Raw genomic sequence first — 16,478 nt, forward strand, 5'->3', positions numbered from 1 at the left:
AATTTCATTGATCTTTTCTTCTATAGCATCCAATTTCCTGTTAATACCACCTAGCAAAACTTCCATTTCAGATAGTATTAAAGAATCACTTTATTTTCTTCTCTATAAGTTCTATTTGGTTTATTTTTATGTCAACTATTTCTCTTCCCACTTATGGTAATATCTTCCCTTAAATCCTTGAATTTAAAGGGATAGTAATATATTTATAGTATTTACAAGAGCTTTTTAAAAAGTCCTTGCTTGCTATTCCATCATCTCTCCATCCATTTAAGGATCTGCTTCTATTAATCATAATTTCCCCTGGTTAAATCATACTTTCCTGATTCTTTGAATATATAGAAAGCTTTATCTGGATGCCAGATATTTTTAATTTTTTATTATGACTTGATGGATTTTGTTGTAATCTTTTAAAGAGTGTTGAACTTTGTTCTGGCAGGCAGTTAAACAACTTGTGAAGCAGCTTGATTCTTTTAAGACTATTTTAAGTTGTTATAGGATGGACCTGGAGTGGGGCTTCCCAGGGGGCACTAGTGGTAAAGGAGCCTGCCTGCCAAGTTCCTGGGTCAGAAAGATCCCCTGGAGGAGGCCATGGCAACCCACTCCAGTATTCTTGCCTGGAGAATTCCATGGACAGAGGAGCCTGAAGGGCTACAGTCCATGGGGCTGCAAAGAGTTGGACACAACTGAAGTGACTGAGTACACACGGACCTAGAAATAGCCTTTCCTTTAGGTCTGATTAAGCAGACTTCCAAGGCAGGGCCCTTACTGAAGCTCCACTGAGTTTTCCATCCGTTCAGGGAGGTCTCTGCATTCTGGATGGTTGGGAACGTCCGTGACCCGTGGCCCTGAGTGAGCTCTGAGCACTGTTCATCTGGTAGCATCCCAGGAGCTTTTCTTCCCTTGCCAGTTGTTCTTTGGCCTTGTGGAATTTCACAGCACAGATTGGTCCTCAGCCACAAACTCAAGGGAACCTGAAGGAAATTTCAGGAGCTCTTTCTCCGCCTGGCTCCCCTCTTTCAGCAATTCCTGCAAATTCTAGCTGCAATTCTATAGATGACCGGGTTTTGTTTAGGTTCTGCCTGCCTGTGCCACTGCCTAGAAATTGCCATCCCATCTGCCTGAATTGTCTTCCTTTTCTCCATTCTTACCCCAGATTCTCCTGCTCCCTTTGGGTCACGGGAAACTTGCATTCTTCTGTGAAGAACGTGCCCAAAGCTCTCTTTCCCAGTACGGTCTCGCAGAGTTCTCTGGTCTACGGGTCCATGTAGACCCTGACTTGGCACCGACGGGCTGCCTCCCTGAGCAGAGGATGAGAAAAGACAGCAGCACTGCCGTCTGGACCTCCGTGTGCCCAGCACCAAGCGCAGCTCCTGGCACACACTAGGCCCCTGATATACTTTTTAAAGCAAACCAGCCCAGTATCTCCCCTTTAGTCCATCTGCTCCCCTAGAGAAGGAAGAGGACCTGGGACAAAAAAACAAACAGAGGACACTATGAGCCCACGTGGGACTCACAAACTGCAAGGAGGTGCTTAGTGGAAAAGCCGCAGGAAGAAGAAGAGCTGCCCAAAGCAGGAGGAGAGCTGGGGGCTCTCTAACACCTCCTTCCACCCGATTCAGGCAGAGCCCACTTTCTCCAGGGCCCACTCTGTCATCCCGGGGGAGTCCCCAGCTATAGCTGTCCCGACAAAGGCTGCTTCCCGCTCCTCACCCCCAACACCAAGCAAGAAGAACAATGGCAGAGCTGACGTAACTAAAGCTTCCTTCGGCCGCTCCTGTCTCTGGGCATCATTTCCTGGGTCTCGCAGAATTTTCTCTTTGAAAAAACAGGGCTCGTGTGCCTTGCACAGCTGTGGTGGGGATCAATGGGGCAATTCAGAGACAACCAACACAGTCCCCTTTGTTCCAGCCCCATCTCGGCTCTCCTTGCACGGAGTGGTTCAGACACTCTGCCCTCTGATCGTTTCGCCCCATGCCCTCTCCCCCTTCACTTCAGCTTTCTCAGCACAGGCAATTCACATGGCCTTCTTTGTCACTTTCTCCTTGGCTCATGTGGTTGGAAAATATCATTCTGAAACTTCCAGATCAAGGCTTCGGACCTGTATCCTAATCACCTGGTTTTCAAGTTTTAAAAAAAGAGATTTTTGTACTCAGCCATAAAAAAAGATTTAAAAAGCCATTTAAAAAAAGATGCAACAACATGGATGGACCTAGAGGTTGTCATACGAAGTGATGTAAGTCAGACAGAGAAAGACAAACGTCATATGATTTCATTTATATGCAGAATCAACTTATTTACAAAACAGAGACAGACTTACAGAGTTAGAAAATGAACTTATGGTTACCAAAAGGGAAGGGGGAAGGGGAGGGATAAACTAGGAGATTGGGATTCATATATACACACTATTGTATGTACAGTAGGTAAACAACAAGGACATACTGTATAGGATAGGAATAATATTCAATATTTTGTAATAAGGGAAAAGAATCTGCAAAAGAACATATGTGTGTGTGTGTGTTTATCACTTTGCTGTACAACTGAAGCTAATGTGACATTGTAAATCAAATACGCTTCAATAAAAAATGAGAATATGCCATTCCTCTGCTTGAAATTCTCCAATGATTTGCCAATGCACTTAAAATAAAATCTAAAAGCTTCAAAATGAAAAAACAAAAGAACCAGAAGTTTCTGCACTCTCCCCTTTCCCAGAGCCTAGGGGCCTATATTCTTAGAAAGGTCTCCCCAGGGCTTCTGAAGGACCCTACAGCATGAGGGCCGTTCAGCCCTTTATGAGGTGACAAACCCCATTGAGAGCAGAGCAGAGCAGGTCTTCTAAGGGAGGGTGCATCTTTCATGAGAGATACCCTGCTACATTTCCTGACCTAACCCTGCTTTACCAGGCAGGAATCAGATGTGTGTGAACTTACCTTCTCTATCATCTCTTGTCAAAGATGGAACTTGGACGACAGGCCTGGGTGGGCTCTAAGTATAAACTGTGCACTCAGCTCATGGACAACATGGTGACTAATCCCTGAGTTGTCTGGGGATGGAGAATGCTGAGCCAAGGATACAGAAGGTCATCAGTTCCTGTCACTTGGCACTTTGAGGGTGGGGAAGGAGAGCAGGGATGTTCACCCAATTTAAACAGGATTTCTGGCAAGGGGCAGCATCCTCAAAATGCTGGTCACAATTAGCCCGGGCCCTAGAGGCCATGTCTTCATACCATGGCTCTGCTTCAAAGTTGGGGATGACGGAAAAAGACACACTGGAGCATGAACCCCAGTGACGACTCACCTCATGGAATGCTGCCTCTGTGCCATGCCCGAGGCTCAGCTTTCTTATGGATTATCTCCCTTAATCCTCCCAGCAGCCCTATATGTCAGATGCCACCATGGTTCTCCTGAACACAGATAAGGAAACTAAGACTCAAAGAGATCAAGAAACTTGCCAAGGTCACTGAGCTAACAAGACCCCAGGAAGACGCCATCCAGTGCCTCCACTCTTAGTCTCAGAGCCCACCTTTGACCTACATCTCCTCTGCCTTGGCTTGGCTGAAATGTAGCCAGGATCCTCCTACCCATGCCCAGCTTCCTGATCAGTTCAGTTCAGTCGCTCAGTCATGTCCAACTGCGACACCACAGACTGCAGCACGCCAGGCCTCCCCGTCCATCACCAACTCCCGGAGTTCACTCGACTCGTGTCCATGGAGTCGGTGATGCCATCCAACCATCTCATCCTCTGTCATCCCCTTCTCCTCCTGCCTTTAATCTTTCCCAGCATCAGGGTCTTTTCCAAGGAGTCAGTTCTTTACATCAGGTGAACAAAGTATCAGAGTTTCAGTTTCAGCATCAGTCCCTCCAATGAATATTCAGGACTGATTTCCTTTAGGATTGACTGGTTGGATCTCCTTACAGTCCAAGGGACTCTCAAGAGTCTTCTCCAACACCACAGTTCAAAAGCATCAATTCTTCAGCGCTCAGCTTTCTTTATAGTCCAACTCTCAGATCCATATATGACTACTGGAAAAACCATAGCCTTGACCAGATGGTCCTTTGTTGGCAAAGTAATGTCTCTGCTTTTCAATATGCTGTCTAGGTTGGCCATAGCTTTTCTTCCAAGGAGTAAGTGTCTTTTAATTTCATGGCTTCAGTCACCATCTGCAGTGATTTTGGAGCCCAAAAAATAAAGTCTGCCACTATTTCCACTGTTTCCCCATCTATTTGCCATGAAGTAATAGGACCTGATGTCATGATCTTAGTTTTCTGAATACTGAGATTTAAGCCAACTTTTTCACTTTCCTCTTTCACTTTCATCAACAGGGTCTTTAGTTCTTCCCTTTCTGCCATAAGGGTGGTATCATCTGCATATCTGAGGTTATTGATATTTCTCCCGGCAAATTGGTCAAAATGATGTCAGATTCATTTCAAGAGGCTCAGCTGTAAATCAGATCAACCTGCACTTCACCTTTCATAGAATTCACAGTGCAGTTAATTTGGAGATGTCAGTCAGCAGGTATGCTTCTTGACATACCAAAACTCATCTCCAACCTCTGACCTCTGTGCCTCTTCAGGACCCCACCACCTCACGACCAGCCTCCCATTGGCAAGAGCAGGGAGGCAGGGGAAGACAGTGGTCAGTGGAAGCACTGATTCCCAAGTGTAGTCACTCCATCTTTTGCCCCTTGGATTCCCTCCTGCATCTGGATAGAGGCTACCAACCATTGTCAATGGATGAGTGGCTGAAGCTTCTAGGAAATTCTAGAAGGATCACCAACTATACTCTCAAGTCCTGGGCATGAGGCACAGGATTCCAACCTGTTCACTGGATAGCAAAGCGAATTGAAATATTTATTGTCCTTTGCAAACTGTCCTTCTTTGAGTCCTGACTCTGGAGGGCTCAGCACCTTTGCTGCAGCCAGAACCACCAACACATCCCAGGAAAGCATCACTCGGAGGCGGAAGAAAAGTGAGACTCGGAAGCCTCTGATCCGGCGAAGTCTCTTCAGCTTGGTTGGGAAATGGGTACATTGTTCTGCACCTTTTGGCAACTGTGAACAGAAAGGGAATGTTTGTTTCATCTTCTCTTAGGTCTCGATGACTTCTTTATTCCCTGAATAAAGTTCTCTGGAAGCTCAAGCACAGAAAACTTGAGTGTTTTTATTTCACATTACCTAAGGGCTCCTTTCAACAACTGGAAAACTTTCATCAAAGCCCAGAGTGGTGTTTCTCAACTTCCAGTGTGTGTGTGTGCGTGTGCATGCGTGTGCACGCTCAGTCATGTCAAACTCTTTGTGGCCCCACGAACTGTAGCTCACCCGGCTCCTCTGTCCATGGGATTTTCCAGGCAAGATAACTGGAGTGGGTTGCCATTTCCCTCTCCAGAGGATCTTCCAAACCCAGGGGTTGAGCCTGGGTCTCCTGCCCCTCCTGCACTGGCAGGCAATTCTTTACCACTGGGAAGCCCCAGGGACATCACAACCACATGGGCAGACACATCTACTACCGACCATGATGGAGCAACCAGACAAAAGCTATGAAGCAATTGTTTCCAGACACTGGACACACACAGTGTAGGGCTATAATCCTGGAGGGATGGGGAACCAGAGAGGCGAGCCCTACAGTTGTCCCCACAGAGAGGCATCTTCCAGACTGTGTATCAGGAAAGGAAACTTGAGAGCCTGGCATCTCACTGAGTGGAGGAGGCAGAGGTGAGGATTCAGAGAGGCTGAGGTAGCCAGAATACCAAAGAACAGCAAGGAAAGAGAGTAACCTGCAAAGGGGCCCACCAGTCTTTGGTTGAATATTGACTTGCACGTGGGAAAAGAAAGTGTCTGCCAGTGGAAGAGATGCAGGAGAGGTGAATTCAGTCCCTGGGTTGGGAAGATCTCCTGGAGAAGGAAAAGGCAACCCACTCCAATATTTCTGCCTGAAGAATCCCATGGACAGAGGAGCCTGCAGGGCTACAGTCCATGGGGTCACAAGAGTCTGACACAGCTTAGCAACTGAGCACACAAGCACACACGCAGGGAGAATGACCTGAATGCAGGAAAAGAACTATTAGACAGAAGCCTGCCAGACGCTTCCAGGAACTCACTCAGAGCTGGAGACAGTCTGTGTGCCCACTGGCCCTGGTAGCGAGGTATCACAAACACGGGGCACTAAGTGGTGTTGAGAACTGTGGTGCTGAGCTGTGGGGGTGGAGAAGACGCTTGAGAGCCCCTTGGACTGCAAGGAGATCCAACCAGTCCATCCTAAAGAAAATCCACCCGGAATATTCATTGGAAGGACTGATGCGGAAGCTGAAGCTCCGATACTTTGGCCCCAAGATGCAAAGAACTGACTCTTTGGTAAAGACCCTGATGCTGGGAAAGATTGAAGGCAGGAAAACAAGGGGACGACAGAGGATGAGATGGTTGGATGGCATCACAGACTGGATGGACATGAGTTTGAGCAGGCTCTGGGAATTGGTGATGGACAGGGAAGCCTGGCATGCTGCAGTCCATGGGAACGTAAAGTCAGACACAACTGAGGGACTGAACTGAACTCACAAAGAGCAGGCCTTAATAGTGGGGATGAACTATGGAAAACAGTATGGAGGTTCCTCAAAAAAACTAAAAATAGAGTTGCCGTATGATCCAGCAATTCTACTTCTGGGCATTTATTTTACTTCACTCACTCAGTCATGTCTAACTCTTTGCAACCCCATGGACTGAAGCACACCAGACTTCCCAGTCCATCACCAAATCCCAGAGCCCACTCAAACTCATGTTCATGAAGTCAGTGATGCTATCCAATCATCTCATCCTCTGTCATCCCCATCTCCTCCAGCCTTCAATCTTTCCAAGCATCTGGGTCTTTTCCAAGGAGTCAGTTCTTCACATCAGGTGGCCGAGGTATTGGAGCTTCAGCATCAGGATTGACTGGTTGGATCTCCTTGCAGTCCAAGGGACTCTCAAGAGTCTTCTCCAACACCACAGTTCAAAAGCATCAATTCTTTAGCACTCAGATTTCATTATGGTCCAATTCTCACATCCATACGTGACTACTGGAAAAACCATAACTTTGACTAGATGACCTTTGTTGACAAAGTAATGTCTCTGCTTTTTAATATGCTGTCTATGTTGGTCATAGCTTTTCTTCCAAGAAGCAAGCATCTTTTAATTTCATGGCTGCAGTCACCATCTGCAGTGATGTTGGAGCCCAAGAAAATAAAGTCTCTCACTGTTTCCATTGTTTTCTCATCTATTTGCCATGAAGTAATGGAGCCGGATGCCATGATCTTCATTTTTTGAATGTTGAGCTTTAAGCCAACTTTTTCACTCTCCTCTTTCACCTCCATCAAGAGGCTCTTTAGTTCCTCTTCACTTTATTCCATAATGGTGGTGTCATCTGCATATCTGAGGTTATTGATATTTCTCCTGGCATTTCTCCTGATACTTTTCCAGTCTGTGCTTCATCCAGCCAGGCATTTAGCCTGATGTACTCTGTATATAAGTTAAATAAGCAAAGTGACAATATACAATATACAGTCAATTTGGAACCAGTCTGTTGTTTTGTGTCTGGTTCTAACTCTTGCTTCTTGACCTGCATACAGGTTTCTCAGGAGGCAGATAAGGTGGTCTGGTATTCCCATCTCTTGAAGAATTTTTCACAGTTTGTTGTGAGCCACACAGTCAAAGTCTTTAGTGTAGTCAACAAAGCAGAGTAGATGTTTTTTTGGAATTCTCTTGCTTTTTCTATGATCCAACAGATGTTGGCAACTTGATCTCTGATTCCTCTGCCTTTCCTAAATCCAGCTTGAACATCTAGAAGTTCTCAGTTCATAAACTACTGGAGCTTAGTGTGGAGACTTTTGAGCACTGCTTTGCCAGCATGTGCAATGAGTGCAATTGTGTAGTAGTTTGAACATTCTTTGGCATTGCCTTTCTTTGGAATTGGAATGAAAACTGACCTTTTCCTGTCCTGTGGCTGCCGGGAGCCAGCATGAGGAACTCCACCCATGACAAAGGTCATGAGGAAGGAGGCTCGGCATACGCAAAGGCAGGATTGAGCCTCAGGAGTCCCCCTGGAAATTCTCGAGCATTTACCCCCAAAACCAGAGTCTGCCCACTTTACTGCTTTGTGCTCTCACCTACACCTCTGACTTTACGGGGGGGGCTGTCCCCCACCACCTCTCTCTGAAAAAGAGTTAACTTACAGCTCCAGTTAATAAAGTTCCTGGGAGTGACAAGAGTGTTTTAGTTCACTACCGTGAGAGGCATGAGATGTTCTAAACTGTCTAAATACAGATTCCTTTGAGCAGTTAAAAGATTGATTAAAAACTGTATTGGTGAAGGGTTTTTCACTTGTTGGGCCAATGTTTGCTGCTAGGTTTCCATATCCCTTACCTACTGTGTCCCTGGCAGTGTATTGATTAATATAATTGGTGTATAGGAATGTAAGTAGTAGCTTTAATGTTTGTAACCTTGGACCCTTGAGTTAATTCTTTTTCTTGTTATAGCCCACCACACCTTTGCCCTATAGGAATGCAACTTTATCTAATGCTTTTGGAGGGTGGTGCCTGACTTTAGAATAATCACCTTTAGAGAAAAGTAAGTTTTCTGAAGAAAGGATCTTAAAATGTTGACAGGCCCCCTGGCCAGAAGATGATGTAAATCACCTAAACTTTTGCATATGATAAGTTTGCAGGAAGAAAGCCTGGCTTACTGCTGACTCTACCCCTTCCCCCATTATCCGCTATGCACAACTTAAAGTATAAAAACTACCTTGGAAAAAAAAGTGCGGGCCTTGTTCACCGAAGCTTGGTCTCCCCATGTCGTTCTTTCTCTCACCTTCTGGCTGAATTTTCATCTGGGGCTCGGAGGCTCGTCAAGCCTACTAACTATGCCTGGGCTTCTAAGATCTGACCGGGGAGGCCTCAGTGTCTCCTCTCCTTCGGGAGAATGGGAGGACGCCTGTGGCCTACGTAGGTGACGCAAATTCCTTATTTTGGAATTTTATTAGCTTTCCACGTAAGCCAAGTTATTCAGCCTCTTTTCTCCACTGAATTTCTTCGCTGAGCTATCCTTATTTCACCACTTTTTATATCCTTAATTAATGTTTAATTAAGCAATTGTTTCCTGATCCTCACCGACGCCGTCTCCGCTTTGAATTCCCTGGGTCCACCGGGGCTGGACCCCGGCATGTGGCCGCTTCTGAGTTTTCCAAAGTTGCTGGCATACTAACTGCAGCCCTTTAACATCATCATCTTTTAGGGTTTGAAATAACTCAGCTGGAATTCTATCACCTCCACTAGGCTTGTTCATAGTGATGCTTCCCAAGGTCCACTTGACTTCACATTATCCAGACAACACTATAATTAAAAAAGATATGCACCCCTATGTTCATAGCAGCTCTATGTACAACAGTCAAGACATGGAAGCAACCTAAGTGTCCACTGATTGGTGACTGGATAAAGAAGATGTGGCACAAATAACAATGGAATAATATTCATGCATAAAAAAGAATGAAAATAATGGCATTTGCAGCCACATGGATGGATCTAGAGATCATTATACTAAGTAAAGTCAGACAGAGAATAACAAATATCACATGATACATCTTATAAATGGAATCTAAAATATGACACAAATGAACTTATCTATAAAAGAGAAACAGATTCAGGAACGTAGAGAATGGACTTGTGACTGCCAAGGTGGAGGGGTGGTGGTAGAAGGTGAACTGGCAGTTTGGAATTAGCAGATACGAACTATTATATACAGGATGGATAAACAATAGATCCTACTGTAAAGCACAGGGAGCTACATTCAACATCTTCTGATAAACCATAGTGGAAATAAACATGAAAAAGAATATTATATATCAGATCAGATCAGATCAGATCAGTCCTCAGTCGTGTCTGACTCTTTGTGACCCCATGAATCGCAGCACGCCAGGCCTTCCTGTCCATCACCAACTCCCAGAGTTCACTCAGACTCACGTCCATAGAGTCAGTGATGCCATCCAGCCATCTCATCCTCTGTCGTCCCCTTCTCCTCTTGCCCCCAATCCCTCCCAGCATCAGAGTCTTTTCCAATGAGTCACCTCTTCACATGAGGTGGCCAAAGTATTGGAGTTTCAGCTTTAGCATCATTTCTTCCAAAGAAGGAATTAAACGCTGATCTCCTTCAGAATGGACTGGTTGGATCTCCTTGCAGTCCAAGGGACTCTCAAGAGTCTTCTCCAACACCACATTTTAAAAGCATTAATTCTTCGGCGCTCAGCCTTCTTCACAGTCCAACTCTTACATCCATACATGACCACAGGAAAAACCATAGCCTTGACTAGATGAACCTTTGTTGGCAAAGTAATATCTCTGCTTTTGAATATGCTATCTAGGTTGGTCATAACTTTCCTTCCAAGAAGTAAGTGTCTTTTAATTTCATGGCTGCAGTCACCATCTGCAGTGATTTTGGAACCCAGAAAAATAAAGTCTGACACTGTTTCCACTGTTTCCCCATCTATTTATTTGATCTAAGTATAGTTGATTTACAATGCTGTTTTAATTTTTGCTGTACAAAAAGGTGATTGAGTTATACATATATATAAATTTTTAATAAATAGTGGGGCTGAATTAGCCCGAGACCAGGGTTTCTCAGCCTCCACACTAAGGATGTTTCAGGATGAGTGGCTCATTGTTCTGGGGTCGGGGACTGTCTTGGGAACTGCAGGATATTTAACAGCATCCTGGCCTCTACCCAGTGGGTACCAGGAACATCTTTCCTGCATCATGAAAACCAGAAATGTCTGAATGTCTGCAGGCATCACCAAATATCCTCTGGAGAGTAAAACCATCCATGATTGAGAAGAATTCCCTTGACTAAAGTCTGCCAAAAAGTAAGGCTCAAAAGGATCAAAGTGTTTTCAAGTAACCTCACGTCAGAATCAAGTTTAATGCTCTTTGAAAGAATACAGCAGACTTGACACACACACACAGCAAACTCGGGTCACAAGGGCTTTGGCTGGGTCATAGGCATGTGTAGCTTTTAAAGTTCACCAAGAGAAAACAATCCAATTATCCACCGACAGATAAACAGATAAAGAGAAATGTAATACATGCATGCGTATATTTGTGCTAAATCACTTCAATCCTGTTTGACTCTTTGTGACCTTGTCCACCAGGCTCCTCTGTCCGTGGGGATTCTCCAGGCAAGAATACTGGAGTGGGTTGCCATGCTCTCCTGCAGGGAATCTTCCTGACCCAGGGATTGAACCTGTATCTCTTATGTCTTCTGCATTGGCAGACAGGTTTTTTACCACTAGCATCACCTGGGAAGCCCCAGTACATACATACTAGAATATTATTCAGCCTTAAAAAGAGAAGAAAACGCTACCATTTGTGACAACACGAATAAAATTAGAAGACATTGTGTGAAGTGAAATAAACCAGTCACAGAAGGACAAATGGCATGGTTTGCTCTGCAGTATTCCATTTATATGAAGTATCCAAACCAGGCAAATTCATGGAAACAGAAAATAAAACAGTGGTTGCCAGGACCTAGGGGACGGGGAATGTGGAATGCTACTCATAAAACATAAAACTTCAGTTACACAAAATGAATAAGTTCTAGCACTTTCCTATATGACACAATGCCTATGCTTAATAATATGACACTGTTACTTCAACATATGTTAAGGAGATAGATCTCATGATGCTTTTACCGCCAAAATACAAACAGAAAAAGCAACACAAAACACATATGGAAATCTTTAGCAGTGATGGGTGTGTTTAGTACCCTGGTTGCAGGAATCGTATCATGGATGTGTGCATACATCTAAGCTCGTCAAAGTGTAGTTAAATATGTGCAAAAAGTCAGCAAATAAAAAAAAATGATGAAATTTTGCCACGATGCTTGTATTCAGTTGGAATTGAGCACCACAGCCCCCGTTCCCTTCCCCCCAAAAAGGAAGATTAGGAAGAAGAGGCAGAAATGCCAGAGGTTTGAGAAAATGTTGAGAAGCATGGCCAGATGGTGACCACCAAAGACAGAAACTGTCCCTGGTCCATCTAATGATTAAATGCAGCAGAAACTGTCACCTACAAGAAGACAGATGGCCAAGACGTGGCTGGCATGGCCTGGCCTGTGCCCATCATTAGAAAGCCTTCAAGCATCAACAGATGCCACCTCACATTCCAACACTGGGAGACATGAGCACATCTCTGGATTCTTTGTGGCTTCCCTTCCTGAATCAGGGAAACCATGCATGCAGCACTTCATAGCAAATCTTGGAAGGTGGCCACGCTTGCAATGTTGACAGCAACCAGAACTCAAATGCACATCCACCTCCTTGCCCAGTTACAGTTATTCTGATGTCCAAAATTTATCAAGTATGTTTGCAGAAGGACAAAGGTCCTGAGCATACTGTGCTTTTTTAATAGTTTGGGGCACTGTTGGAGTCAGCAGGGATCGCGGCTTTACCAACATGAAGGCCAGGGTCTTCAGCCTCCTCACCACCATCTGCCTCCAATCCTCTCTGCCTTTCAGCACAACACATCTGCTTGCTGTTCCTATTTAAAGGTAGCTTCAGACAGGGATTGAGTGTGGCTGGACTATCCTGGGGCCAGAGTTAAGCTGGGTCACGGCCTCTCAGATGAGAGGCAGTATCTCCAAGTGTTAACACAGCTCAGAACCAAGGTGATAGTTTTAGAAAAATGCCAGCCTTAGACCTTAAACTCAGCTCAAATAAATCTGTAGGTCCTCCTGGGAAGGACCTGAAATCCATAAGGTTTTTATAGAAGCAAAATACCCCAAACTCACTTTTCCTGGCGAGGCAGCCAGTTTCTTTAATCCAGCACCTTTGTGCTTTGAGAGTTCATCCCACTGACCAGGCTCATTTTTCACCCCATCAGGTACTTTATGGTTAAAGCCCTGGCAAAGTTAACCAACGGCCTTGGAGCCTTTGAGAGAGAAGGGGTCACTGGGCCAAGTCTAACAGAACCCAGAAGCTGTTAATTGGGCTCTCATCAGTTCAGCTTGAGAAGTGAGCCAGGAAGTTGCCTTCTTGCTGGGTTTCCTAACCTAAATGGTGCTGCCGTTCCCCAGTGGGAGTAACAGGAAGAAGAGTTCAATGGATGTGGAATATTTTAAGCTGAAATGTTTGCTAGTGAAAGAACAGAGCTTGGAATTCAGAGGGATCAAAGGCTCAGATCCCGTCTGAGGGTTCAAACTTGGCCTGCGCTGGAGCGGAAGAAGCAGGCCCTGCCTGGCCACCTTTCACATCACAGACATGGTGAAGAGAGTTCAGTTGACCTGATTGCAGTGGGTCTCAGACTCACTTTAACATAAGACTTGAGACGCCAGGTTACTCTCAAGCAGCAGGCACACAATTGCTGGCTGTATTTGGAAATTTGGAGCAGAGTTGAGTCACGCAGGCCTGCTGCAGCTGCGGCTGTCAGTACAATAGATGTTTTTTACCGTCTCCTACGAAGATGCAGTTTTCCACACTGTTACCTTCAATGTTGCTAAAGGAATAAACAAAGTCTTATACATACAAAAAAAAATTGAGGACACAGGAGCTGCTCTTTGCCCTTGAGGGTTTAAAATGGACCCATGAACACTTTTTAAAAATGCAAGTTGATATAATTCAACAAGTTTTTCTCTCTCTCTGGAGGACTGAAAAATAACCTCAGCGAAAACTACACAATGATAAAATTCTGTCCCCATCTGATTAATTCTTTGTGAATAATAACATCTCTGGTTTCCTTCAATTATATTCTAATTGCACACCTTTTTCTCTGGTTGATTGGGCAATGAACTAATGAACAACTATTACTGAATTTAATTAACACCATTATTTCTGTGGCCTTTATATCTCTGTGGTGAACATGGAAATTCACAATCCTGGGGCTGGCACTGGGAGAAGCCAGCCTTGAACCCAGCAGAACAGGTTCTGACATTGCCCTGGAATAAGGAAGCCCAGTGTGGGAAACAAAAGAACTAGGGATTTTGCCAGCATTCATGGGACGCCTTTCCTAACAACAGCATCAGTATTCAGAAAGGTTACCTCTTCATAAAACAGTAGCAATTTGCACGTTACATTTATCAAAAGGGATGGGTAAGTGAGCTATATGGGAATCAATTACAATGTCATTCATAATTTATTCCATGTACAATAAAGACCTGATCAGATTTCGTGTGTGTTTACCTTCTGGAGGATAACTGCTTGTGGCTTATTCTAGTTACAGAATACAAATATGCTTCAGAGTAATGTGTTTATCCAACTGTGACATTCTCAATCTCCCAAGTTCTCCTTTTTTCTCCCACAAAAAGAGGTTCCTGTTTAAAAATAACATCTCACTATCAAAAAATAAAAGCCCATTCTTACTGGTGTAACTTAAATCATTCTGTGTTAACTTGATCAAAGCAAGGCATAGATAATCTCCTGCAAAATGCATCAGGAAACAAATGGGAATTTGTTTTTAAAGACAGATGATTGCAAACACACAGAGCTAAGAAAATTTAACCCCCAGAAATATACTGCAGTTTCTAAATGTGGATACGAATTATCCAGCTCTTTAGAGCACTATTAAATGTTTGTAAGGGCAGACGTTTGTCATGTGTAAATTTCAGTTATCCAATTCCACCCCCCACCTCATATTTTAAAAACTGAAATAAATTAAGAGATGAGAAAGTCTTTTCCAAATCCTTTGAGAAAAACTAAACCGATGATTAATTTATCAGACCAGATAGAACATCTGAGCTGTCTGTTTGAAGAGTAGCACTCCATTTCTCGGAATGAGGTGTGTGCCCCAATTCAGCCTTACCTCATATCTGCTGGCTGTCTGCTCAGCTGTCTTCAGGCCTTGATACATATGGATGATACAAACTTTGGCTCTTCTCTGGGAGGGAAACCAGTTTCTCTTCACAAAATCCATGACCATCACATGGTTTTTCAACTCTGTACTAAACGTTTTGATCTGAAAAGTTGGGTAGACGACTGTGTCCGTGTGGCGGGCCACATACCCTTTCTGATGAGTTTTTGTAGGAATTCCAGACTGCTGCATGATACGTGGAATCCTGTGACTTCAGCGAGCGAGCCTGGCAAACACAATTTTCTTTGTTTCATCCAGGTATCAAGTGCAGCAGGAGGCACTTGGAAAGTGCCTGAGCTCAGACCTCTCCCGGAGTTTTCCAGTTCCAGACTGCGTTGTTTGCCAACCCCAGCCGTAAAGCACGTAGGGTCTGCATGTGGGAACCTTGAGGGAGACCTTTATGTGCCATGAAAATACTCCTTCTTGACGCTGTCCACCCGCCTCCAGCACTTCCACCTGTGTTCTCGGGTCACTCAAAGTCTCCTCTGATTTCAAAGACACACTTCATTTTCCCACTACACTCAAGTTCTGAACATAGAATCCACCCGGTTGCAGCAAGATCCAATATATGTTTCCAGTCCCTCGATCCAAATAAATTATTTACAGGGCACTGTACAAAGGAACCAGGAGGGATAATGGCCAATTTTCAGAATTCCTGCTTTTTCTTGCCAGGACTGAGAGGAACAAGAACAGACTCCTACTGACACAAAGGGTGACCTCAGCCCTAGAGAAGATAAGAAACGCATTCAAGTGAAAAAGAGAAGTCAGCACAGAGGCAGCGAAGGCTAAAGCAGGCATCAGAGACTCGGAGCTCGGGTAGGACGCCCTGGGAGCCACTTGGGGGGATGTCCAGGCTTAGATGAGGGCTCCAGTTCCCACACAACCCTGGGAATTCTCTCACTACCAGAGCCTCATTTTCCCCATCAGGAAACTTAAATAATAAGCCTTGCCCTTCACAGGGTTGTTGGGAGGATCTGGTTAGCAAAATGGTGAGACAGTAACTTCCAATAGAGTCACATAAGGCAACACTTCCAAAGAATAGTTAAATGTTTTCTGCCCAAACTGTGTCGCACACAGTTCTTCCCATAAGGAAGAACAAATCTGCCTCCGTATCAGATCTGTTTCTTTCACTTTCACCTTCGCATCTGTTGCTTTGGCTACAAGTTAAGAACTGGTTGCCTAGAGCCTGAAACTGAGAGAAGGGCCCATTCCCAAGGCTCTGACCTTCAAGGGTATAACACCTTTCCATTCACACAGAGATAAAAAGTTGCATAACAGAGAATAGCGTTTGCCTTATTAGAGGTTTATAGTAACATTGTGACCTCCCTGGACAGTTGTGAGAACAAAGGAGTCTGGCTCCAGAGAGGTTCCAGCAACCAACCACTTTCCCTCCCTTTTGGTAAGAAAGAAACCCGAATTCTAGCTTGGGGAAGGTGGTCCTTGGGATACTAGTTACCATCTTCTCTGCCTGTTGGTTCATATTAGAAAATTATACTTTCTCCAATTGAAATAAATTAATTAATTAAAAAAATAAAATAAAAAGAAAATTGTATTTTCTCTTAGTATCCTTGCATTACTTGTTGAGGCAGTCCAAGCACCGGTTGGAAAAGAATTTCCAGATGCAGAGT

General features: G+C 44.4%; 1 protein-coding gene across 2 annotated transcripts in view; it reads right to left on the reverse strand.

The window, feature by feature from the left end:
* The window catches only part of C23H10orf90 (chromosome 23 C10orf90 homolog), a 251,960-nt gene extending 236,388 nt beyond the window's left edge, over window positions 1-15,572 (reverse strand). Inside the window, exon 1 of one of the 2 annotated variants that reach the window (XM_025273904.3) lies at window positions 14,803-15,572. In XM_025273904.3, the coding sequence (XP_025129689.3) occupies window positions 14,803-15,042 (240 nt within the window). In that variant the 5' untranslated portion in view covers window positions 15,043-15,572. The remainder of the gene's footprint in view (window positions 1-14,802) is intronic. The other variant, XM_025273906.3, reaches the window with a different exon arrangement.
* Between the last annotated feature and the right edge of the window lie 906 nt (window positions 15,573-16,478).

This window comes from Bubalus bubalis, chromosome 23, assembly GCF_019923935.1.
Source record: "Bubalus bubalis isolate 160015118507 breed Murrah chromosome 23, NDDB_SH_1, whole genome shotgun sequence".
In the NCBI taxonomy this organism is placed as follows: domain Eukaryota; kingdom Metazoa; phylum Chordata; class Mammalia; order Artiodactyla; family Bovidae; genus Bubalus; species Bubalus bubalis.